This window comes from Stegodyphus dumicola, chromosome 5 (assembly GCF_044657685.1).
Source record: "Stegodyphus dumicola isolate Sdum_Otavi_A_Nest chromosome 5, ASM4465768v1".
Taxonomy (NCBI): Eukaryota; Metazoa; Arthropoda; class Arachnida; order Araneae; family Eresidae; genus Stegodyphus; species Stegodyphus dumicola.
In genome coordinates, this window is record NC_140772.1 from 207,251,529 (window position 1) to 207,279,392 (window position 27,864).

The 27,864-nt window shown below is 32.9% G+C and overlaps 1 protein-coding gene across 1 annotated transcript in view; it reads left to right on the plus strand.

The window, feature by feature from the left end:
• The first annotated feature begins 10,165 nt into the window (after window positions 1-10,165).
• The window catches only part of LOC118194541 (neprilysin-2-like), a 106,605-nt gene continuing 88,906 nt past the window's right edge, over window positions 10,166-27,864 (plus strand). The window contains exons 1-3 of the mRNA XM_085817868.1: window positions 10,166-10,345; window positions 20,708-20,803; window positions 24,607-24,714. Coding sequence (XP_085673994.1) covers window positions 10,300-10,345; window positions 20,708-20,803; window positions 24,607-24,714 — 250 coding nt within the window. The 5' untranslated portion in view covers window positions 10,166-10,299. The remainder of the gene's footprint in view (window positions 10,346-20,707; window positions 20,804-24,606; window positions 24,715-27,864) is intronic.

Consider the following 27,864-nt stretch of genomic DNA (forward strand, 5'->3'; position numbering starts at 1 on the left):
CTCAATGTACTTTAAAAGATTCCCAAAATCTCGAATTAAGTTCCCATAAACTTACGAATCTAAAGAGTAAGTTTAGAGTTTCTATGGGATTTAATTTTCTTGCTATCCGAAGAGAAGAATAGCATGCATCAGAAAATCGGTTTCATTAAGAATGTGTATGGGTTCCAAGCACTTCGCTCCTAGCAATTATGATTTGCTACGTTAGCATTTTTTTATATTTTCTGCTTATTATTTTAATAGTCCACTTTCCAGTTTAATGGTTATCATACTTTGTCAGTAAATTTATGCGAGTTTCAAAAAATATTTGAAGAGCTTGTCAAGCATAAATTTATTTCATAGAGAGTGTAAGCGCTTCTCTATGAATAATGTAATGGCTCCACAGTGCAGTTGGTAATTTGTTTCGAATAGGTGCTTGTAATCCTCCATAGCAGTCAGATTTGGATGAAACTTCATCAGTACAAACACATATTTACATATTTAGGCCAATTCAAATTATTTTGAGGTAGGAGTATATCAAGAACCTTGAACGGGTTATGAGCCTTCCTTCCTGAAGTGATATTTTTACAAAACAGAAGGTCTTCTTTAACATTATTGCCATCTATAAACCATAAATATCATATCAAAATCTTATTATTAACTGTAGCCTCATCTAGTTGCATTCCAAAATTCCACTCCATGGTGAAAGACATTCCGCAAGAGTAGAAGAGGAAGAATGATCTTGTTTGTTTACATTTCAGGCGCGTAGCCAAGGGGGAGGGATGCCCTGGCAGCCCGGGCACCCTCCCGCTTCACTACTATCTATAGTTTAAAAAAGTGCTTAATAATTTTCAATATATAAGACTTAAGGTTTTAAAATGTTTCTTTCCAGCTTCCCAAAACATTCATGTGATTAACAAAGGATGAACGGAAAGTCTACGATTTTCCAGTTAGATGTCAGATCACGAAAAGTCATCATTCCTCAGAAACAAGCGAAAGTAAGATACTTTGAAGGTTATGTGACACTTTCAAGTCGTAAAGCTTTTGTTCTTTTACAGCTGAGAATAATCCTCCGTATCCGGTCTCACTTTCCTTCTAGCTGTCAAGCTTAATTTCACTAAAGAAGAAAAAAACCTTTCATTTCGTACCAAGCATCTAAAAACATAATGGTTAAAAGAAAATAAGTTTTAAAAAAAGAAAGAAAAGAGAAGAGAAAATTAATTTGGGGTATTTAAGATTTGTTACTTATTATCTAAATACAGCCCAATAAAGAAACACAGTAAAATAATTTTTAGTGATTGTTTTTTACATTGATTTCCGATAAGTCAATAAATAAAGCAAAAAAAATGAAACTTTTTTTTTGGAGTAATATAGAGAGCATGTCAACTTCGATGTTTTCATTGCAATGAACTTTATTTTCTTAGTCACTTAGCTTTTTAAAATGATTTAATAAGGTAGTTGTTAAATACACGAAATGTTCATTCGCTGCCAAGTATTTTATTTTATTTTATTATTAGCCCAAAAGGGCAAATTGCCCAGAAGGGCTATTAATTTCGTTTTGGCATTTTGCGTTGGTTCATTATAAATTGCGTTTCACTTTTCAAATTGTTAAGACCAAATATTAGAGTTCAGCATTATATTTAAAGAAATTAAATAATGTGTGTGAATAATCTGTATGACTGTATGTATGTTCCTCGAACTGTGAAAAAACAGTGGCACCTAGAGACATCAAATTTTGAATAACATAGTCCTCCACTCGAATATGGGCATTTGAAAGCCCAAATTTAGAATTTGAAATTTGTTTTAATATCTGTTTCATATCTTGTAAAACTTAAACGAATTTTTGATTAACAAGCTCAACGATTTCAAAGAGAGCAATGGCAACACTTCATGAAAAAAATCATCTCCAGCGCGCGAGACTGTGTATCCGAAATTCTAAAGGTAAGCCCTTTTTAATTTATTTTGCGATATTGCTTTTGAACTGAATTTTATGGTTTAAGTTCTGAGAGCATGATAATAAATACGGGTAACGCACAAAACATTAAAAAAAAAGCCCTTTTGGGTAATATACAGTAGACGTTCGTTTTTACGAACCTCTTTTTTACGAACACTCTCGATTTGACGAACTAGCGAATGGTCCCGAATACACTCCCATAGATGTAATGTAATTTTGCGCTCTTATTTACGAACTACAAATCAGGAAAATCTCTTTTTCTCGAACTCAGTTTTCATACTTCTGCGTGTTTCATTGGGACGAAGTGTGAAGGTCAAATAAAATCTCCAACTATTTTGAGGCAGCAAGTGCGAAACATTCGAAGAAGTACAGTAAGGAAGGAGGGGGCGGAGAAGAGGGGGAATTAGGACAAATTTATGGTGTTGTTTGTTGTGGGAGGCTCTCAGAAGAGCATTGGCCTGATGTTGTTGGGTGGGGGTGAGACCATTCGTGTAAAGGGGTTTGGGTTGCTTCTAAAAGAGAGTTGTTGCTTTTTGTAATGTCATAATCATTTGATCTGGACAACTCAATCAGTGAAGTATCGTTAGTCGAGAGGGAGATTGGGCCAGTTTTTTGTTAAGTAAGATTCTTAGAGCTATGTCGCAAATGAAGAAACGAATTTGTTTAGCGGTTGAAATAAAGAAGAAGATTTTAAAAGAAGTTGACGAAAAAATATTAAGCAAGACACAAATTGCTCAGAAATATGGAATTCCTAAAAATAGTTTATCGACGATTTTAAAGGCAAGGGAGAAGATCTTTGGAGCTAAAAACGGAAGCGATGAATGTGGACCCTCCTCTCGAAAATATTTTCGAGAATCAAAACACACAAATTTGGAAAGGGCTTTGCTTGTTTGGTTTCGAAAGATGAGAAGCTTAAACATTCCAATTGATGGAAATGTACTTAAAGAACAAGCACACTTTTTTGCTTCCAAATTAAACATCAAAGATTTTAAAGCATCGGATGATTGGTTACAGAAATTTAAATTTCGGAATGGTTTGAGTTTCCGGAAAGTGTGTGGTGAAAGTGCAGCAGTAGACACGTCATCAGCAAATGAATGGAAAGAAGAAAAGTTGAAATTGCTTCTTTCTGAATACGCTGCAAATGACGTTTTTAATGCGGACGAAACGGCTTTGTTTTTTAAGATTTTGCCAGAAAGAACATTAGCTTACAAAGGAGATAAATGTGTTGGAGGTAATAAAGCTAAAGAGAGACTTACAGTTTTGATTGCAGCCAACATGACTGGGTCACAAAAATTGCCTCTGCTCTTTATTGGAAAATATCTGAAACCAAGGTGTTTCAAAAATGTTCAGAAGATTCCTGCTGCATATTATACTAATAATAAGGCCTGGATGACTGGCAACATCTACGAAAAATGGTTGAGAGATTTTGATAACCGTTTTTCAGCAGAGAAGCGCAAAGTTCTCCTAATTGTGGACAATTGTACTGCACACATGGAAGTCACTGGGCTTCAGGCAATCCGTGTGGAATATCTCCCACCAAATGCAGCTGCAGTTTTAGAGCCAATGGATCAGGGGATAATCAATAGTTTCAAGCGAAAATATAAGACAGTGCTCTTGCAAAGAGTAATCCTTGGCTTGGAAAGGGAACAACCTTATCAGATTGATATTCTTGGTGCAATGAATTTATCAATCAGTGCATGGAATGATGTTTTAGATGAAACAATTTCTAAAGCCTTTCGACATGCAGGTTTTATTAAAGAAACAGACGTAACTGAAGAAATCCATGACAATAGATCTCACGACGAAGATGAGGTTCTCATGCATGAACTTCGTAGAAATCCACAATTGCCAGAACTTTCATTCGAGGATTTTTTAAATGTGGATTCTAATGTCATCTGCACGGAGGAAATATCGGATCACGATATTATTAGCAGCATAATCAATGAGAATGAGAGATTTTCAGATCCAGAAGAAGAAGAAGAAAATGAAGTAACACCAAGACCGACTTTAAAACAAGCTGCTGAATACTTGTCAAAACTTAGACGATTTTTTGAGGCCAATGATAATTGTGAAATGCTAACAAATATAGAGAAGATGGAGTCTTGCATTGTACAATCTGTTGTTTTAAAACAGACAAAGATAAGTGATTATTTTGTTGCTCAATGACTTAATAAAGATACGTTTTACAAATATTTTATATTTCTTGTTTGTTTAATAGAATGGATATCATTTATTAAGTAGTAATATTATTAAAAATAATTCCTAATACATAAATAAAAGCATGGAATAGTATCACTAACCTGTCTCGAAAACATTAAAATGTGAACACTAACAATTTCCGATGCCTTTCTAAATTACGAACTCTCGATTTAACGAACTGTTTTCGTAGTCCCTACGAGTTCGTAAAAACGAGCGTCTACTGTAATAGCTGAAAGCTTTCAGACTTTTTTATTACTATATTTTTTGTGCGTCTATGTTTGGGACAAATAATCAGATAATTACTGATTAAAAGGAAGTATAAAACAAGACCATTTAATAGAATGAAAAAAGTACATAGCCCATTAGTGGGCAAAATGTATAAGATTGCTGAATAGTGCTAGTTCGATATAGGTTAGAACATCAGAGAACGAGCTTTTATGTTTTCCCTAATGTTTAGGATAAATACAAACCAGCGCAATACAAGCCAGGGAACGGATGGCATCCCTTCCTTAGTCATGTCTACGGGAACAGATAACCTTTGCATGCTTTTCCGTGCTGATTTAGGCAAACAGTAGCAAGCTTATACGAAATACTAATTAATTATTATAAAAATTTGATGTAATTATAAGATTAAACACATCGTCATCACAAGCCGAAACCATGAATTAACAATATCCCTTTCCAAGAGAAATAATTTTATTGGCAAGGGCCTTTATTTTTCAAAAATCGATGTTTTACACTATAGTTTTAATATGTTTATCAAAACCAAATGCATTTTACTTTTTGATCATAATGCAAAACAGAGAAATAACGGAAAATAATTTCAATATTAAAATTAAACGGTATCACCGTTGTTCTCGGACGGGAATGCGAAAATATTGTTAATCTTTTTCTGGTTCATTTACATCATAAAGTTTAGATTCATGGCCTATTCATTATAATGGTAGTTATTCAGTTTTAAATCTAGAAATTGTGAAAAAGTGAACATCTGGAAATAACTTAAAACAGTGAACATCTAGAAATAACTTAAAAAATTGAACATCTAGAAATAACTTAAAACGTAGGCACATACGCTTTGCTCTCTTCTATTTAAAACAAAGGCGTGTCGACGAATAGAATCGAGGCATTTTCTAAATTGCATGAATCACTACAGGAGATCCAGTTAGCCCTTAGGAATAAACTATGAGGGATCCGGGCAATTTGATCATGAGAAAGTGAAAAGTAACAGATCAGATCTAACGTCTTCGAAAGTTACTATGTTTTTTCCTACAAATTTTGCTGTGTGTTGTGTTACTAGCAATAAAGCTTTAACTTGTGCTATGTTAATGTAAATTACTTAATATGGGACGCCCTGAAAAAAGGAAGCATAAATTTGAAAAAAGTGTAAGAAGTTAAAAGTTTCTTTTCTCCAAAAACTGATACATTTTCTAACGAAATGAACTCTATTGGGGGTATTCCTGTTCTGGAAAAAGTTAAGCAATCTTTCCTTCTCATTTTAAAATTATGACTATTATATAATTATAGCTATTGTAATAATAGATGTAGAGTTCTTCACTTTTATTCTTCTAAATTAAATGTCGAGGAACCTACTGAACTACTACTTAATTACCTTTTATTCACTCAAAATAAGATGAACAGTCGGCCCCTTTCTTCGGGCTTACAACAAAGCCTACACTCGGGCTTGAACTCAAAAATAAATAATATTCGACTTTACTTTTGTACAGGGTCAAGTAAAAGCAAACCATACAAAAAGTTAGATATTTTTACCTTCTGGCTTTGTTTTTTGTTTAGTTGGCCAAATGCCTTGGTTTAATTAATTATAAAGTGTAAGAAATTCAATTTTACAGTATTTCGCGGCACCCCTGTGAAAAAGCCGCAACTACCCAGGACGTCGTGGTGTACAGTTTGGGCAAAGAATATGTATTGTTTGTTCTTTGGTTTGGGAACCACTGCTTTATAGTATGAAATATTATGCTGCGTATAAAATTAATACCTGAAATATAAAGATATATGGTGAAATAAAATTTTAAACACTAAACTTTCTCCATTTGTTGAAATCAGCAATGATGTTTCCATTATGGTATTGCTCCTTACGATAAGAGCTATCAAAGTTTAAACAGTTGTCAGCTCAGATCTATTTGACAACGCAAATGAATTTAAAAAGCCATTTATCATTCATTACAATCGCCAATACGATATTTAATAGACGTTTACTTTAATTCTTAAGATAATTATTTTTTGATTAATACATGCTCCGCCATTTGGCCCTGCATAGAAAGAGAGGGATGCCCCGTGGAGAGCTTTTGAAGGGATCCTAGCGTGTATCCACGTTACACATAGCAAAAAATGACGAAAACGCCCATGCAACCAACCTGTTCGCAGGGACTCGAATTTCGGACCAGTGTTCAGCGGCTTTTACCACTCGGCTGTTGGTGGGTCTGTCAAGATCATTGAGCGCATTTTTGATTGAGTCCGGAACGATCCCACAGTGTTCAGTGACCTTATCCACTCGACCACTAATTCACCGCACTCGCAGGTGATGATTAGGAGTCAGGTATCTTTGAAATGTCAAAATATGCGAAAAATATAACACAAAACTCTATATCTTTATTGAACTTTAAAATGTGTTATATTCTTCTTATGATTATAACTACTTTATAACCATTAAATTTCGTAAATTTATTTCGATGTCCTTGATATTATATTTGCTCTTTTATTTTATGTTCCAAAGACTAAAATATCTTAAATAAAAGGGAATACAGTGAAACCTCGGTCTACGAATTTAATTTGTTTCTGAAGGCTGTTCGTCAATCGAATTAGTTTTCGCTCTAGAAATTAATGTAAAATTGAATAATTTGCTCCTGGATCCTTTTACAATAGCCCTTTGTACATAAATTCATAACCCTCAAGCCAAAGGAAATCAATATTTGTAAAACAAGAAAGACAGAAACTGTATTTAAGATAAAATAGACGAAAAATTAGTTTAAGGGCAAGGTACAAACATGAGGAGAATGGTCCACATAGGTGATAAATAATGAGGAAGCTGTTATTGTCTGGAGGCGAAATTCATTTCCGTAAACATATATCAGATAATTGTCTTTAGAGGGGCATCCCCTTTTCTTTGTCTGCACTCCAGCGGCCGAGCGGTAAAGTCGCTGAACTCGACATTTAATTTCGTCCGAGATTAGAATCTCGCGAAAGGGCTGGCTGCAGGGGCGTTTTCAGGCTTTTTCCCATGTGTAACGTGTATACGAGCCAGATTCCTTAGAAAGCCCTCCACGAAGGTATCCCTCCCCTTACGCAGATAGCCCTTGAGACACGTAATCACATAAACGAAACCAAACCTTTTCTTTGTCTCTAAGCGTCACTCTGCTGTGCTTCTCTCAAAAGTTGACTGTGTGATTTGTCAATACCAATGTTTTAAAATATTTCTCTTGAAATATGTAATTGCTTCTTTCAATAGAAGTATCATTTCTTGAAAATACTAAAGGTATAGCTTATTAATGTTTTATCAGAGTAATACGTTACGTGAAAACTTTATATTTCACTCTATTTTGCACAAAACTTGCGAATCAGAGAAAAAGGATAATTTTTTCTTCCTCTTCTTCTGAAGACATTTCTTCAAAATCGCATTTTGTTGTTACTTCTGAAGTTGTAGTAATTCCCTCTTGTTAAGCTCAGTTTCAAGGTGCTTTAATGACTTCTAAAAGCCTCCATTGATAATTTGGAACGTAATCATTAAATTTGTGCAAAATTTGCTCCTTAAAAATATTTATTTTAATATTAATTTACTTTATTGTACTGAAATTTGTCATAATAATGAAAATCTTTTTTTGAAAAATTTATTTAAAATTTGATTTTTGGGAACGAGGGATAGCATTTATCGTGATATAATAAGAAGCACCTAACAGACAAAAATTTGTAGTAGTTACACAATACTTTTTAAAATTTTATTAAAGTTTCTTCATATAGAACACAAAAAATTTTATAAAGAAGCGGTTTCCTTCTGCAGCATTTTCAAATTGTTTCGGATGGCATTATTTTGTATGAAAAAGCACATAACACATAACGGCTATTTACCTAAGGGAAGGGATGCTTTCTTGAGGGATTTTCTAACGAAAACTGGCTCGTACCCACTTTACACAAAAGGAAAACCCGTAATCTCCCGTAGAGGCAGCTCGGTTATCCGGGATTTGAACCCTCGACTACCTACAAGAGTTCAGCGATTTTACCGCTGAGTAGCTATAATGGTTTTGAATTTTCTTCAATACATGTATGTTAAAATTCTTTTTTTAAAACGAGAACAATCTATTGAATGATTGAACTGCATGTAATACAGTTTAGATTCGTTTGTCGAATCATACAACAATACGAGTCGAATCATACAATTGCTGAATAGTGTGTAGAGGAAATTGTATCATTCTTTGTGGATACTGTGAAAGTTCCGGGAGAGGTGCCATGGGGAATACCGATTCCGGGTTGAACCAGTACCTCCGATATACAGGAAGGAGGAGGTACTGGTTGAAGACTCTAAAACAGGCCACAACGATTCCATCATTTTGAGGTTGGGAGACTGGGCGAGCCAATGTAGATGTTTGACTTCGTGAGTTCCTCATGTTCATCAAATCATGATTGGGCAAATCTCGCGTATAATTTCGGACAAAGCGTCAGCATTTACTTTTAACTATTTTCAAGATTATTGTCTAAAAATACAATAGCTAGCATATTCAAGTTAATCTTGGATTGCCTCACGCCAATAGCCAAATTGAGAGATTAGAATCTCTCAGAATTTCTGTTAATTATCGATTCAAAATCCAACAAATTGCTTACATAAGTTAGTAATGTTCAGTAAGTGAACATTCAGTTCAGTAAGTGAATATTGAACATTTCATTGAAGCATCAGTGCAAACTCATGTTTAGAACTAAAGCGAAATCTGAAAATTTTACGAAGATTACAGTGTTGCTAAGTGCCGAAGTATAGTCAGATTTTTTATCAATACTCACAATAATCTCCGAAAGGAAGCCAAAAAGAAAATTTTGAAAGTGCAAGGTGGAAATCGCAAAACCATCAATTTAAGACTTAAGCCATTCCACAAATTCTAGTTTCAGTCACTCTGATGAGTAAAAGTGCTACCGCTCCTGCCACAGGCTCGAATCCTAGAGAAGGCTTGGATGTTTGTAAGTATATAATATCTGTGCGGATGGAACATTTAAAATACTGGCGAGCCGAAAATCCTGCCCAGCGGTTTGGTGGCAGACATTCGAATGCGTCCCCGGAGTGTTCTCCATAAAAATTAGGAAAGAAATTAAGTTGGCAAATCTTCCACCCTTTTTTCATCTTTTCAGAAGTATCTGTGGTTAAAAAAGTATCTGTTTCTTTATAATAGCAGCAATTCATTAAAAAAAGCTCACTAAATTAATTCTGTAAAGCGTAAGTATATAATTAATTAAAGTTTCGTGACATGAGTAGAGCTTTGTTTAGCTCAAAACCTCTATATCTTTATAAACGAATAATCTGATTGGTTTTCTTAGTACCAAGTGACTCCTCTCACACAAGGATGAAAGCTATGTCACCATTTGATTTCCTCCACATATGTTTCATGAACCGTAGACATATAGATACACAAAAAATTCCTATCAAACTCAATGCTTTAGCGATTGTGTAATACCTTTGTTCAACACAACAGACTTAATCAAAGAAAGATATAGATATATGTTGTCCATATATTAAATTCGACGTGTGTTTCATTATGAGGTATAAATTCAGAAAGTTTTTATGTGCCTACTCGGCCATGTGCTATATCTGTTAAACGTCAGCTTTTTTGTCCCTTATGACACACATAGATCAATTGAACATAGAATAAAAGGCACTGGAATCTGTTCTCATTTTGTCACATTTGTTTCATCACCCTCAGACCTGAAATGTGAATAATAGCAATTCTCAGTGATTGGATAAGCACATATGTGGCATATGGTGCACAGCAACAAAATAATCTATCAGCATCCTTTTGCATGTTATCAATGCTCAGTATCACTCAGCAAGAATTATTTTCACGTTGCTAGAATTCACCCAGAAGCCTTAGACAATACTGTAAATAGAGTATTAGTAATAAAGAAGAACTGTCGAAAGTGTTCATAATCAGGAGACGCTGCAGATAAAACAATTAGAAATGGGCACTGCAATGGAAATTTTCTGTCAGCTGTTGCTGTCGTACTGTAAGTGTAAATTGCTTGTTTGATGAAGATTTAGTGAGATTACTTTAAAAGAAATTTATATATGCATCTTGTTATCATCAGTACCATTCAGTGATTCTTAAGGCTGTCCAACATATTATTAACAATATATTGAGGCCTTGAAATTGAAAGTGATATGTATAAATGCTATTACATTGCTTTAAGAAAGGAAATCGTAAATTTAAATTAATTCTTGAAAGTAATGGGGATGTTAAACGTTAAACATGAATTAATATCCTACATTCAATTTTGATGCCTTATGCTCCGGCTCCAGCACTTTTAGCACCATATACAATGTACACTGCGGGGGAGGGAGAACAGTTCTATATTTCTCGCTCTATTGAGAGGATTGAGGGAATTCAAATTCTGTTTCTCATGTATCGAAAGCGTGACATAGGATATGTATTAGATTTATATATAGCATTGTTCTAATATATTTACTAAAGAAATATTGATTATATTATCTCCTAATACGTAACGTAAGTTAATTAATGCATTTTCTGGCCTTTATATCTTCATGTACATTTCACATTTTACTTTCACATTATATATATTTCAATTTTTCAACTTTTATTTGATTTGTTTTTGCAAAGATAGCATTGTTATGTTTCTTATTTTTCTCATACTTATTTCACTTACTTTGAGTTCCATTTCATAATTCCAATTAAGATTACTGCTGTTTATTATATTTATTTGTATAAAAATAGTCTTATATTAACATGCATAAAAACGAAGGTGTCGGGGGACATTTACTCAAGTATTTTGTAAATTTTAAAACATAAATTGGCTTTTCACTCAAAATTTCTGAAGAATCTTGTATTAACGAAAATGCTTCATTCAGAATGAGTTCTTTAGTACTCTACTTTGGTTTTAAATCCCCTTTACTTCACGGAACTACAATTTTGGCCTAAATTAATTTGCCAGTTTGGCATCATCATTCTTGAGTAAAAGACGAAACACCTTCGCATTATTAATTATTGTTCATTGAACCGCAGTTGGTTTGTTCCCCTTGAAAAATCAACTAATTTCCCATCAATAGCAATAATTACTTGTTTTTTAAAATTTTTTATATCTTTTTCAAAGTTTGAAATTTTGTTATTCACGCTTTAAATTCAAGTTCCCTTAAAAACTTTTTTTTTTTTTTTTTTTTTCTTTTCATGATTTACATTCAGGTTACTTTAAAGCACAATTTACTTCGTACATATGGGTTCGCTCTTTTTTGATACATTCTACTAAATTTATATTAGGAGATAATATAAACAATATTTCTTAGTAAATAATTTATTATTATCTTACTTTGAAGCTATTGCGCAAGTATTGGAAAAACTTGTTTTCGAACTCAGTGAATTTTAGATCATTCAGTAATTGTTCTAATATAGGTACTTTGACACAAAATCGGACTTTTTCTGAAATGACATGCCAATTTTTTTTTTTCCATTTTTCGACTCTACTACTCAAATTATACCAAACTGCCAAGTTTTGTAAAACTCGCAAGAGTAGTTCTTAAAAAATTAGCTCTCAAAATTTTAGCTCCACAGTGATAATTGAATTTGATATATCTTTATTAATATCTCCTTTAATATTAAACTTATTTGAGTCGTCCTCTCACGTTTCGAAATTTAGGTTCATTTTAAATAATAATTGCCCATTTTTTATGATTTACTTTTAAAATTTGTATTTTTAAATAATTTTTATAAATTTTTCCAAAAAAATTTTAAATTATAACCTATAAAGTTTTTACCACCATTTTAATGTAGATGTATTTCTAAGTGTACCTGCAAAACATTAGAGTTGAAAATTCAAATATACGTGAATTTACATATTGACGCGTTTTGGAATTTGGCATATTTGTTATAAGTGATAATAACGCCAAATATGGTTTACGCACTTTGTTAAAATTATTTGAAAGTATCAAAGGATCTTTTTCCGCTCCTGCACAATGAAAAAAAGGAAAGGAAAATGGGTTGCGGTAAATTAAGAAGCTCGCCAAGTGAATTATTCTTGGAGCAAACTGAACAAAATTCGCCAAGATAAATTTTTAAATTTCTCCATATATCTAATATATATCCCAAGTTGCATTTTCGAGACATGAAAAACGCAAACTGAATTTCGTCAATCGGGCCAGTAGAACGGGAGATATAAATCTGTTCACCCCGCTTTATTTATTTATTTATTTTTGCACAGGGTACCGTATAGATTAAACCCACAGATATTCAAAATGATATTATTTAAATAACTAATTACATAGCATGTTTAATATTTACATGCAACCTGTTATAAATCTCTGTGCCTTTTGTAAGGCTTTCTTTTCGATGACCAAGTTGTAATTCTTGACTCACATCATTTCTCTAGATAAATACGCAAGGGAATTATTTTCTTACTTAACATGTCCTCAAACAAGTGGCATCTATTTCAGTTTAGAAAAAGTCCTTTTCGCTTCAGCTAATGATAACGGAATTGAAAAACCAATTCGTAGGGTGACTCATACTTTAGGATAAATATCTTGTAAATAGTACTCACTAACACTGGAAGCAATTTCTTAAAATATTTTTGCCGAAGGTGGGAAACTAAGATACACAACCCTACGGTTACATTCTTTTCATTATTAATACCAAATTTAAGGCTCCATATTCTATGTTCGATTGCCAGTTGCGTTAAAGAAACTTGCAGATTTTCGTAATTTTTAATTAGAGGGTTCATATATAATTTTTCAAGATTATAAAGACCATATATGATCCCTATGCGCTCACTATACTGAGGTGCTCATGTTCATTAACCATTTGACTGCTCAATTTGTAAACCGAAATCGCTTCCAAAATTGCGTATTTTTTTTTTTTTTTTTTTTTTTTCATTTTTTAAATCTATACATATTAGGAGAATTGAAAAATGCACTTTTTCTTTCTAGGAAATATTTTTTATATAGATTTTTATCATGAGAAACTAAGTTGCCAGAAAAACCAAATTCAGATGTTATCACAAAAAAAAAAAAAAAAATCTTTTTTTAAATAAATTTCAGTCGAATTACAGTTAATTTCTATTTATTGCATAATATAAAAAAGTAAAATGTATAAAATTTAAGAAAATATAAAGCGCCGAGGGAAAAATACCTTAGAAATGCAGTTTAGTATGATAGAGTTCAAACTTCACAGTTTTTGCACCAGATTCAATAAATCTAATTAATAATCAATCTAATTATTAATCTAGTCAATAATTCAATAATTTAATGAAATAATCAAGATAATCGCTGAATGTTTTTAGCAGCCATTTCTGTAAGAAAAAAGCGGCAAAAAGTGAAGTTTGAGCGCTAAATACCACGTGTCTTCAAATGCCGCAATTTAGTGAACAACTAACGATATCTGTTGACCAAAACGTAAACTAAACACCTAATACTGTATATAATTTATTTTCAATGGTTAAACGGGGAAAAATCGGGATGCGCTCCTCAGTAAAGGAAGGAAAACATATGCCCGCGGAAATCGTGGGATGAGCAAATTTTGCTACATTTGAGTTGCTTGTAGAAATCGCGGGATGATCAACCAGAGGCTTAAAGACAGTGGCTGATTTACGATTACACTGAACCCACATAGCACAAAAACATCCTTGGGATATCCCGAGGATGTTGCTCGCGGGATATGCGCACATCCTCAGGACATCCCGGAATATCCCGCGAACCTCCTAAACACCTCCTCCCGAGTGCTTAATGTCACATCCCGGGATATCCTCAGGACATCCTAACTAAGCCCATTCACAGCGTGCGGGATGTTATTAGGATATGAACTCCTGCATACTACATCCTCAGGACATCCCGGGATATCCCACTAACCTCCTAAACACATTCCATTATATCCTAAAATCATCCTATCTATGTCCCATCGACAGCGTATGGGATGTTATTAGGATTTAAAGTCCTACTTACTACATCCTCAGGACATCCCGTAATAACCCAGTTTCCTCCTAAACTCATCCTCCCTAGTGCTTAATGTCACATCCCAGTATATCCTTAGGACATCCTATCTAGGTCCCACCGACAGCGTATGGGATGTTATCAGGATTTGAAATACTAGTTACAATATCCCTTTAACCTCTTAAATACATACTCTCAACTGCTTAATGTTACATCCCAGTATATCCCCAGAAATCTTCTTTATATTCCAGTGAAAGTGTGTGAAGGTGTTGTGATAACCTGAAACTTGCTTATTTTTTACAGACAGTCTCAGGTCCTCCATCTGTGGTTACTATGGAAAAATAAGAAATGTTAAGAATATTTATACAATTTATTTTCTAATTTGACTTTCAATTTATTTAATAATTTGTAAATATATCTAAAACTGAGCAAGAGACTTGAAATGAATTATTAATACAAAATATTATAAGAGAAAATTTTGCTTTAAAGTATTAAAAATCTTTCGATCATTTTTAACCATTCAATAGCACAAAACTGAATTCTTCGATATATTCATAATTTAATTATTCTACAAATTCAGTTCTGACTTCAGTTAATTTGTATTCAGAATTCAATAATAAAATTAAGCATTTAATAACCTTTAAGTAGCGGACCAGATGTGTGTAAATTTTGAAATTCTGAACTTAAGTCGGTTATGTTGATTGAATCATTATTCATGGCTACAATATGATTAAACAGTTCATGAGTTCGTCTTGCTATTTGCTGTAATGGAGCGGAAGATTTTCTAATCAATTTTTTAATAGAAGATATATAGCTTTCAAATTTAAATGCACTGTAATTATCTAACGGCTGAAACATTTTTACATCTTCGCAAATATGCAGTAGGCCGTGAACATTATGAGCAATATACTGTTTTTCATAATAAAGCCCAAAATTTACTGCGAAGAGTTTTAATAGAGACTGTGCGTATTCATCAATTGCCGTCTGATTCTGTATTTTACATAAGAGTCTAATCGAAATATGAAGTAGTAAAAAATGATCATGTAGCTTTTTGTTAAATTTAAAAATAAATAAATAAATAAAAAAATAAGTGGGCTAGTGTACAGTAAAAATTGACGGTATTCTGTAGCTTTCCAGTGTTTCAATTCTTTTAGAGTTAGTTCCTTGGTTTTCTTGCAAATTCAATTGGTACATAAAAACTGGTCATTAAAAAAAAAAAAAAAAAAAAAGTTCAACATTTTTTATGTGGTAATCGTGCTTGTAAGGTGCCTCCGTCTATCCTAATAGTAATAATTTTTTGTACTACTCCTAAGCACGCAAGGGACATAAAGTCTAACGGAATATTTATTAGTCCTATATTTGGAATATTCCTTAAAATGGGATAATCGTTTTGGTAATCGTCATCAGTCAGTTCTTCTTGAGACATAAAAGTTCATATTTCGAATCACAGTTTGAAATGGAACTTAAAGAATATTTGCTAGAGCGAAAATTCGACACAGTCCTTTTTCATAATTAAATACTACTTCATCTTCTGACGAATCCGATAATATACGTTGATTTATTCTGCTGTAAATCGTCTTTTAGATATCTGAGATAATTTTTTTTAGTTCTGATCATTTTTGTAGAATAAAGGAAACATTTAGAAACTTACTTTTCACACTCTGTCAATGTAACGCTTGCAAGCGTCAGCAAGTCAGTTCGTAACTGAAAGAGAATTTGGAACGACGGCTATTAACGTTTAGCAGAATAGCTGAATTCTGGAAATCAGAAGGTAAGTACGTGTACTTTCCACTTTGTGGGGTTCTTCAAGGATATCACTATTACGGAACAATTAAAACCGTTGGGGGCGTTTTGCGACTTTGTTGTGAAGGGGGAAGGGATGTGAAGGGATGTTTTCCTTGTAGGGGGATACAAAAGAAGGGAAGGTCTGACACATAAATCTGCCACGTTAACAAAAGAGAAATCTTCTTGGGGCATCGGCTACAGAAAAAGTGCTCAGAGGTGTTACATTCTGAGCGGAGCTCGGTTTCTCAAAAGCAAAGAAAATTTGAGAAGCAGATTTACGACCAATGATAATGATGATCAAAACTTTAAGATTTTCAACTTCAATTGTTATTTATAGTATAAAATAAAGTAATAAAACTGCTGAGTTTAAAGAACGCGTTTAATTTAAAAATTAAATCATTTTAATTTAAAGTTTGAACATCTATTTAATCCGTTATCTAATTTTGAGTTTTCATAACAACATTTAATTTTGTGTTATATACCTTGAAGAAACGTGTTTACTGCATTTTCTGGATGTTACAAATAAATTAATAAAGCAGCAATTATTGTTAAATTATGAGGAGTCATGTAGCATTGTCGGCATAACGTATAAGACTGCAGAGCGCTGGATATGTTTTTTTCGCGCTTTGTTTAGCAGAGACCGAATATTTGTATGGTTAAAGAGGTAGCAAAGTGAGGTTTGAGGAGAGTAAGAACTTAATGTTAGTTCTTCCCATTCTCAAACCTTATTTTCCTATTACAGAGAGGTAAAAAACAAGTTACTTCTTACCTCAGTCGCTTTGAAAAACTAATTCTCATTATTAAAGAACTTACCAGAAAATGAACGAAGAAACTGCAATGAATTTTTTAGCCCAATAAAATTATTCTTCTGTTTATAAATTCAAATTAAAGCAAGTTAAACCTCGTACAGACTAGTTTTTAACTGCGTTTGTAAACTAAAATTTCGTTTGTTTAAAAAAAAAAAAAATATTGTTACTTATTACTGCACAGCACTAAACATCATTCATTACTAATATAATAGTGTAATAGATCAAAAAGTATTATTTTTCTTTTGCAGTTTCAAAGTATAGTTATTTCTATGCTAAGAACTATCGATGAATTTAATAGAATACTTTTATAACTTGATATTTCTGATTAGTGCCTCAGAGACGGGTAAGTGATTATATTGACCGATTGCCGCACAGAAGGGCTCAAGTTCGAATGCCATATAAGGCATAGATGCACATCATGCCCATCTGTTCATAGGATAAATGTCTTCGTAAAAGATTTTCTGAGTTAACCTGTAACGTACATAATATTTGTGTTCAAAGATATTAGAAAAGTATCTAAAATAATGTTTACAAAATATATTATGTAGCAATTAGAATTTAATCGTAAACACATTTTCAATATGAAACTCAAAAACGGATGAAAACACGTGCCTATAACTTGTAAGAAAGTTCTCTGATCAACTGTGAAACAACAAGAAAAATTTGAAAATATTATTACTTAATATTTACAGCCAACATATACAAGACGAAATCCAGTGTAAGCATAACAATTAAATTTTCATATGCAGAATAGGTACTGAAGATATCTGAGAAAAAACATTCTCAGGAAATCTTCATATATCCCGGGACATTACGACTTGAACAGGAAATCCTTAAGATGTTGATTTACGATGTCCTCAGGATATCTGAAAATCAACATCCTGAGGAGATCTTCATATATCCTGGGACATTGAGACTTGAATAGGATATCCTCAGGATGTTGACTTAAGAAGTCCTCAGGATATCCTAACTGCTTCCCGGGAGATTGCGACTTAAATAGGATATCCTGAGGATGTCTTGTGTTATGGGGGAAGAGATATTTTTTTTAAACTGCTTTCATTCATCTAATGGAGCTTCATAGGAATGTTCACAATCGAACGTTCATTTCTTTCGTCGAATTGTAATGGTTTGATTACAAGTTCAACATCTAACGTTTCTACCAATTCTCAGCCTTAACCACAGCACTTTAGCTCACTATCAATCCACATAATCGTACACTTTCCAAAACGTTTGAAAGTTGTACTGTGTGTAAGATTTTACATGAGCGTAAGATTTTAATTCCGCCGGAGCCTGGCTCTAGTAAGTCTCAGCTTTTGAGTGAATTTGTAATTCCAGTCCAAGTCATATCAGTTTAACAATTTTTATTGATTTAATTTAATTTTTTAAATTTTTATTTATCTTTTTATATTTTATTAAGTTTTAAATATTACTTATTAGTTCAAGGGGAGTTAGCTCAGAAGGGCTATTAATTTCGTTGTCATTTTGTAGGCTCACTTTTCAAATTGTTGCCACCAAATATTAAAGCCCTCTATTATATTTAAAGAAGTTAAATAATGAAGAATAGGCATAAAAATATGCATGATTCTCGCTTTGGGATAAAACAACGGTACCTAGAACCATCAAATTTTGAATAACGTAATCTTCAACCGAATATGGACACCTGGAAGCCTTAATTTGGAATTTGTTTTATTATCGATTTCATATTTTGTAACACTTTAATGTATTTTTGATTAACAAACTCAACGATTTAAAAGCGAGCAATGGCAACACTCTACGGGGAAAAAAACAATTTTATCTCCAGCGCGCGAGATTGTGTATTTGAAATTCTAAACATATTCTCAATTTAAAATTATTTTGCGATATTGCTGCTGAACTGAATTTTATGTTTTAAGTGCAAATAACATGATATTTAAAAAAATTAAGATAATTCACAAAACGTTAAAAAACGCCCCTTTGGGCGTAATGTAAAATCTGAAAGCTTTCAGAATTTTATATATATATTTTTTAATTTTATTTTTGTTCGCCTTTCTAAATAAAACTCGGACATTTAATTTTAGAAATTAATTCCTGCATCAAAACATTCAAAAATCGCCTTTTCCACCCACATAACTAACAACACACCATAGTATTTTAGCATTTTGCCCTTGTTGCCCATAGGACCTTTGTATCTTTAAAGAAAAACCTGATTGAAACCGATGGCGGCAACTAATGCTACCCGATCTTGGAGCTTATTCAAGATTCTTTTATCTTAAACTTTTAGATTTATCAATTACTTCTAGTTTAGAACGACTATGAGAGATATGAGATATGCAGTTAGTAGATGTGGGGCAAAACTACTATTTAGGAAGATGACAAGATTCAACTAGAATAAAGCATATCAGAAGGAATTCTATTGCAAATCAATGTGTTTCTCCGTTGGTAGAACTGACTCTGATTTCGGCATTGATCCCATGGAATTAGATGCAGATAAACGACGGTCTAGTTAAGCGACGGTCTGATAATTAAAATTACTTAGAAATCTAGACTTTGGAATTACCAGGATCTTAAGCACATAAGCTTTCTTATACAGTACTATTACCAGCAGCCATATAGAGGTATATAAAACCGAGAAATATAGGAGAAATAACATCTCTTTCTCCTTAAGTATAGCTATAACCTTATGACGTTACATTTTCGGCGTATCGCAGAAAGAAATAAGTATATAAGTTCGTAGAGACATTAAGTTTTTTTATAAGCAGGAGATGTGAAAAATGAGCAATGCCCACGCGGTGATTCGAACCACGGACCTTTCCAAAACGCGTCGAGCAGGCTGACCACTACACTACGAAGGCTTGCTAAGAAGGCCGGAGAAATACCTTATAAGTTTCTAATAAAAAGCAGTGAATTATAATTTTATAGCTAACTGTAAGTAGGATAGTAATTTTACTGCAAGGAAAAAAAAGGCAAAATTTGCATGAAAATCGTAGAATAGGTAGTGAAATTTTTGAAAAACTTCTCAAATTGGAACTCATGCTAATGTTTCGTGAAAGCTCGCTACAATTTTAGATCTTCGAATTACATTAACGATTTGTGAAAATTTTTCGTTAAAGAATTTTTCTGAAATATATATAATAAAAGCGTTTTTTGTACAGGAGATCATAATATAAACGACTACCACGTAATAAATAAGCATTGTACTGTAGGCCTTCAAGTAGATACTAAACAATACTCACCAAATTTCGGTAATTTAATGTAAGGTCAATAAATTCATCAAAAAGGAACTGCCATTTTGCTAAACTTTACTGTATAGAAATTTTGTATTTAATATGTGTTGCCTAATAATACGAATACAAATTTAGAAAAGGAACCCCAGCAAATTTTAAATTTACTCAATGATCTCAAATATCCAACACTTTTACAGAAATTATAAAGAAGAAACTTTCCACTTATTTGTTATTTGTGAAATGATTGAAAATACTTTCATATATAAAAAAGCGCCGCATTAAAGTTATTAAAAGCAATTCATTTGTAATTATAAAAATATTTAAAGCGCGCTAAAATTAATATAGTTTTACACAAGCTCACGATTTTCCCTACACCATCGGTGAACATTGCTGAAATTCAGGATGCCTAAAAATAGCTTGATGTTTCGTGCTTCAGTCCAACTGATTTAGTCCAAGTACTTTAGTCCGACAGTCTACATATATGAAAAATTTTCAGCTTATCTATCAACTTGCTTTTCCATAAAATCTTCAATAAAACGTTTACATATATTACACGATATTTTTGTAAATTGTATAATATATTTAACATATATGTAAATCATTTGTTATGGAATTCTAAAATGGATGACATATTTTCTTCCAGATTCCGGTCCAGAATTATATCTGCCAGCGGGCTCAAAATGCCAACAGTTGAACATGACTGCTCCCGATTGTTTGGAATCCGTATGTTCCAAACCAGGTGACATTCAAAATATTTTATCACGGTGCTACTTTGGTAGACGGTTGCACGGATTTTTGGCGATTTTTTTGGGCGAGCGATACGACTTATGGTAAACCCATTGCTAAACAAGTTATTTATGGTAACCGAAACTTTGTTGTCATTTAATTTAAAAAATAATACGTTTTATTATGCGTAAATTGCGTGTTTTAAATATTATTTGTGACTTCTAAATAATAAAAATGAATTTAATTTTGCACTTTTATTTTAAATAAAAATTTTATTGTTTATGATATTTTATGCAATTTTATGTTGTGAATGATGTAATGAATGACGTCACATTATTTTAAAAGTAATTGGTTTTAATATCTATAAATTTAATCTAATGTTTTAAACATTATTTATCGCTGTTAAATATTAAAATACAATTTAATTTTGCATTTTTAAATATGATTTTATTATGAATGATTATTTAAATAATTTTAATTTAAGGCGTGATGTAATCAGCTCCCTGATTGGTTACTGAATATTTGTGCATTACCGCGCCATTTTAAAATTTTATTATTCATCTCTTCGAATTCCTCAGATTTCAAAGAGAATGGATGTCTCCGTTTCGAAGATAAATATTGTTATTGGTAATTACCAAGAATTATTGGTATCGGCATAAAAAAATTGCCGTTTGAGACCTTATTTTGGTCAACTTGGATTTCCTAATCAAAGATTTATTTATTGTCAGAGGAAATTTATTTAAAATTTTTGGAGGAAACCTCGCTAATTGTTTCTTCAATGAAGTGCGAGAGATGGGGATAACAGATGAAGATCGTTTTTTTTTTTTTTCCTGGTACTTATCAATCTACGTAAGGTAAAATGCTTAAAAAAATGTAAGTACATATTTTTCTTTTACTTTATTATTGTATACTTCAATTTTTATTAAAAAATTAATACACTTTTTTCAAAAATTCCTGAGATATTTATTGCCACATATGTTTTAATGTTAAATAATTATATCCTATAAAACTTATTTTAAAGGATTTGAATTTAAGTAATTGAAAAATTTAATTCTTTAAAATGTTTGTTAATGTTTTTAATCGAATATTCAATTTAAGTAATATTTTATTCCAATTAAATGTTGGCGCATTGTTTTTATAGCGGTGTTTTTATTCTATTATATGAAAGTATACTTTAGCATATAACCTTACTTTAGCATTTTATACTCTTAGTAAATGTATTTATTTACATTTGCCAGCCATCTTAAAAAAACAACGTTTTCAACAAAAAATTAATCCATTATTTTTAACGATATTTATTTTTTTAAAGTTTCGAATACTTTACTATGCGTGAAATACGTAAAAACAGCATTTTTCAAGACGGCTGACGACTGTAAAAACCGCGCCAACAATTGCGCCAAAGTAAATAGCCAAAAATCCGTGCAACCGTCTACCAAAGTAGTACCTTTATCACCCATTTCCTTACAATGATTGCTGTATTTCCTCGTACGATAGGGACTTTGTTTAATCCATGTGAGGTTCAATAAAATAGCTTCTGCAAAACACCTTTATGTAAAATTTAATTCCAGCCGCCACGTGTATTGCGCGAAGACATCGTTGCATATTATTTCACAGATGGCATTGTGAAGAAGAATACCATATTTTTTCTGTACCTATATTTTTAGTCCAAAGGAGCTTTGTCCCTGAAGGACTATTGTTTTCGTTTTGCGATTTTGCGTCGATTCACTACAAACTGCGAATCACAAATTAAGCATAGTGTCAATAACAGTGCGGATGGCGTCCTGAGGAATGGTTTTCCATTTCTTTTCAACCATTTGCCACAGTTCGTCTTCTGAACGAAGCAGGAGCAGAGTCTGCATACGGCGTCCAATCACACCCCACACATGTTCGATTGGTGACAAGTCAGGAGGAGAGTACGGTGGCCAAGGAAGCATCTGTGTACCTTGCAGAGCATGTTGGCAGATGCGAGCACTGTGTGGTCGGGCGTTATCCTGTTGAAAAATTGCATTATAGTCGACACGGGAACATCCAGGGTTCTTGCACATGCTGCAGAATCGCGGTGCAAGTGACTTGCGGGACCGCCACAGCTTGTCGGCGTATGCGTCGATCTACGCGTACTGACATCACTCTGGCTGCACCTGCACCCCTCCTTCTTCCCACATTTCCTAGTTGCAACCATGTTCGCCATAGCCGATGCACCGTGCTCGTATCCATGTGGGTATCAGCTGCGATTTGACGTAAGGACCAACCCGCCCTTCTCAGTCCGATCACCATCGTCTATGGAAGTGTAATCGTCTATGTAAAATCGTCTATGGAAGTGTAAAAATCGTCTATGGAAGTGCCTTCATTGACGGCGTAAAATCGTCTATGTAATCGTCTATGGAAAAATCGTCTATGGAAAATCGTCTATGGAAGGGCCTTCGTTGACGGCGGCCTGGTATTTTCTCCTATTACTCGTATCTTCCGGGACAAATACCAACTTTCTTCAATAATTCGTCTGGCAGAAATAACGACACGAATATTGCCCATTCTGCACGTTCCTTCCCTTATATCTTACTTCACGTGCGTTGGAGAGCTGCGTATTTCACATCATTCGCATAACTGAGTGACGTGCGTCTACTTTAAAATTTGCATAAATTTCTGATCACTCCTTCTTGGTGTTGCATTTTCAATGTCGAGCAGTGTAAAAATGGTAACCTAGCTACGGAGGTTTCGTGAAAATGTGCGGGTTCTGAGAATTGTCCCTTTCGACGTCCAGTCCCTTGTAAAGGAAACATATGTGATTGGGGCTTAAGATTAGCTAAAGCCCACGAAATTCCTCGTGACAAGGAGCGCAAGATATGCCTGTCGTTGGCAATAGCCTTAAATACCTTACAGGTGACAGTGCGATTTAGCTTAGTTCCGCCCCCAATTTCAGAGAGTCTCCCACCCCTCTTTCTTTCCACCAAACCATACGAGAGGACTTTCCGCTCGCCGCATATTTAGAGTGCCACCATGCCGCACAGACACTATACATTTACAAACATGCATGCCTTCTCCGGGATTCGAACCCGTGACCTTCGTCATGGCAGTCAGCGACGCCGGTTGGGCGACAAAACTATACACTGCCAACTGAGGGTTGTCATAAGAAATTAAAATACCAAAAAAGCTTGCTAAAGTTGCTTCATTTCTAAAGCTTTCATTAGCCCAAAAGGGATTTTTCGAAAGCGACATTTTTCGAAAGGGCATTTTGGGTGGAATCATTTTAAATGTTCGAATCACTTTTCAAACTGTTGCCACCAAATAATATCTCCCTGCATTATATTTAAAGAAACTAAATAATGAAGAATGTACATGAATGCATGTATGTGTCTTGCAGTGTGAAAATACAAACGGTATGTAGAGTCACCAGATTTTCAATAACATAGTCTTCCACCCTAATATGGGCACCTGGAAGCCCGAATTTGGAATTTGTTTTATTGTCAATTTAATATTTTGTAAAACTTGAACGAATTTTTGATTAAAAAACTCAACAATTTCAAAGCGAGCAATGACAATACTGTAGAGAATAAAATATTTTTATCTCCAGCGCGCGAGACACTCTATCGGAAATTCTAAAGATATGCTATTTTTAAATATTTTTGCCCAGTGTGGCACTAGCCCAAATTCTCTCGAAACGTGTATGTGTCTGTAAATGGGGGGGGGGGGAGGAACACGGTCGTTTGGGCGTAAAATCTGAAAGTTTTCAGATTTTTTAAACACTACTTTTATTAATGTTTATGTCTAACTATACGTAATTTAACACACTACTCAAAAGTAAGTGAAATATTTTTACAGATATGATGGAATCTATAAACAAGCCAGTGGCCATATTTCATGTATTGAATCTCCTCAACATTTCCACAGACGCTTATAATTGTTTGACTCCTGAATGCGTCAAAGCAGGTGATGTGCAGATACTTTTTCTGTTGTTTTCTTAAGTTATGTTAACTGAGACTGTATAGCTTGAACTGTCGTATGTCTATTATTTTCGTGTTTTTATTAGATACAAATTTGCGTGTTCAAAATGTCCGAATACTTACGTGAGTTCATTTTCAGAATTTTTCTGAATAAACTTTCTTTTTTTTCTTTTCTTTTTTTTTTTTCTTTTTTTTTTTTTTTCCAAAAATTGTTTCTAATAACGTTTTGAAAACAAGTAATTTTAAAAAAGATCATCAATAGTATAAGTGAAAGAAAAATGTAAGTTGTTCCACCAATATTTAGTAATTGATATAGTGAGGCACTATATATACTTTCCTAATATTTAAGCATTCTTCGTTCGTGTTATTCTGTGCTTAGCAACGAAATGTGGAAGCTTTAAAACTGAATTCTAAATGATTTAATTTTTGATTTTATTCAAAAAGAGTAAGGAGCTTTGACGTTTTTAGATATTATTTTTAATTAAGAGAATTTTAGATATTATTTTTAATTAAGTATTTGCATATTTTAAATATTTCAAATTTTTTAAGTTTTAAAAATAATTAAACAATAAATCCTTTTTCGAGTTGTTAGTCTGAACTTCCCCAATTTCAAGTCAACTTCTTTAAATTACCTTATGAGAAAGAATACTCATTTTCAGAGGTGGCCATCTTAGAAAGGTGATGGCTGCTAGATCTACAAATATTTCCTGTCGGCATTTATACATTAATTTAACTAACATAAAAAAATCTATGCCGATAATTATTAATTTATCAGAAATTTAAAATATAATATTTAACGAAAATGTTCAGTGTACTTCAGTACGTATTCTGACTTGCTTTAAATCTAATCTACTTTAATATAGGGTCTGGCCTTCCCACTCTTTATTAACCCAAATAAAGTTTAATAGTCGCCACCAACTTGTGCTTACAAAAGCCAAAAGCTTTGGCTTTAAATTTATGGCTAAGCTAAAAGTTTATGGCTAAGTTAAAACTAATGAAATTTAAGTCTAGCCTAACGGCTCCACAGTATAACTAGCGCGTAAGCTGTCTCTGACCGAAGTCGGCATAAACAAGCTTAATAGCAAGAATAACTCAACGCCGCAGTCTACTGATTGCTAGAGAATCAAAGTTAGCAACGTGGCCTTCAAGCAGGCAGAACACGCTCTACTTTCACCCTATAAAATGTTATTTTAAATAACTTCTTCATTCTACCTAATTTGAATATCGCGCGAGATAGAAATTTATATTCTGGCAGGCAAATGGAAAGGAGGCTGATTGAAAATAAAATTAGCATAAAATACCGGGTTAGAAATTTAAATAATACTCTATATAGTGATAACGCATACTGACACGCTTTAATCATGTATTAAATTCCCATGCTTAATCTTTGGCAGACGAAATTAAATATCTAATTTTATTCTCAAATGAACGAAATTTAAAAAGATGTTATTAAGTATTTTAAAAATACGCAGCTTAAAAAATTATCATTTTTTGAAAATTATAAAGTTACTATGCTTAGGATGCAGAACTAATAAAGTTTCAAAAAGTTTTAGTACGTGGTCATTAACTGAAGAATTAAAAAAAAAAATTCTTCAGGGTTAAAGCAAATTAGAAGTTCGCCAAGTGAATACATCCCCTCTAAGTTTAAAATTAGCACCAGATAAAATGAATTAAATAATAAAGAAATGCCTGGTATTATTTTTATAAAATTTAGCAGTTATGCGTAATTTGAAGTGTTAATCGAGCTATAAAAATTGGAAAAGTCGGGTCTAGAATCAAAATATATAAGTTAGAACAATGCTATTTATAAATCTGCATCATAAGTCGCGAATCTTCAATGCATCGTTAAGTCTTTTCTGGAAATGAAACACGCAGTTTAAATTTCCGCGATCGGCCACCTAGATATAAAACTAGGCGGAAGATATAGAATTATCTTCTCCTTCCCTTTTTGTGACTCGCTGTAGAATTTTGACATCAAGTAATTTTAGCTTTGTATAACAAAATCCAACTCAACTGTAATAATCATTTTCTTCATAAATTCATACAAGTAAGTACTTTTTTCTTTTCGCCAACTTTGGCATTAGTATATCGGTGATTAGCTAAGGCCCAGTAAATTCGGTCATCCTTCTGCTGACGAAATAAAAAAATAAATACAAATCATTGATCCACGCAAAGAGAAAACAATTTAATTGATAATATTACACAGATTGGAAATTTTGAGGAAATCAAGGAAGCCAGTGTCAAGGTGTCGAATTTATCTGCAAGAAATTTCTATTGGTCACAATTTGTAATTCAAAAGGATTGACAGTCAAATATTAAACCCTCTAAGCAGCAAGGCCGTATATATACGGCCTAGAGTATTTGTTGTGATATCTGTTAGAACGTATATACACGTGCATATTAAAATATGTCAAAGAAATTAAGACAATATATCAAAAGTACACAAATTCAGGTATGAAACACGAGGAGAGATTTTACATTAAAATAAAAATTAAAAAAAAATTTGTTCTCATAGTAGTTTTGGGAAATTTGTGTTTTCTTGGCGAAAACCCTGGCCGCTCAGAGGGTTACAATTTTAAGATTGACAATTATTCAACTAATTGTAGCATATTGACGTAAATACTAAATAACTTATTTTTAATTTAAATATAATAATAATAATAATAATAATATATATATATATATACGAAAGCTTTCCAAGAGGGACAAAACTTGAGAAAAGTAATGAAAACCTGTCATGTAAGATAAAAAATATGTAAATTTGATTTGTAATTTAATTTAGCGATAGCCCCTATCCTCTTAATTCTTCATTTTTAATTTGGGTAATTCCCCTCTGTATACTAAAAATAGCAATAACTTTCCTGGACTGTCTCATTTCTAGATCAATCTATAACACATGACTTGCTAACGAAGATGACGTAGTTAGACATCTGAACTCAAAATTTGGAGAACTGAAACTTTTCTCTTAAAAAGCAGTCTGAACCAAAACCTTCTCTTGATGATCCTTCATATTGGATTATTACGCAATCTAGCTTCTACCTATATCACCGCTTGGACGCTGTTTCGCTCTGTTGTCTTCTTATTGCAACAGTATCAGAAATGTAAATGTTTTTCAATAGGCACTATTAAAATGCCA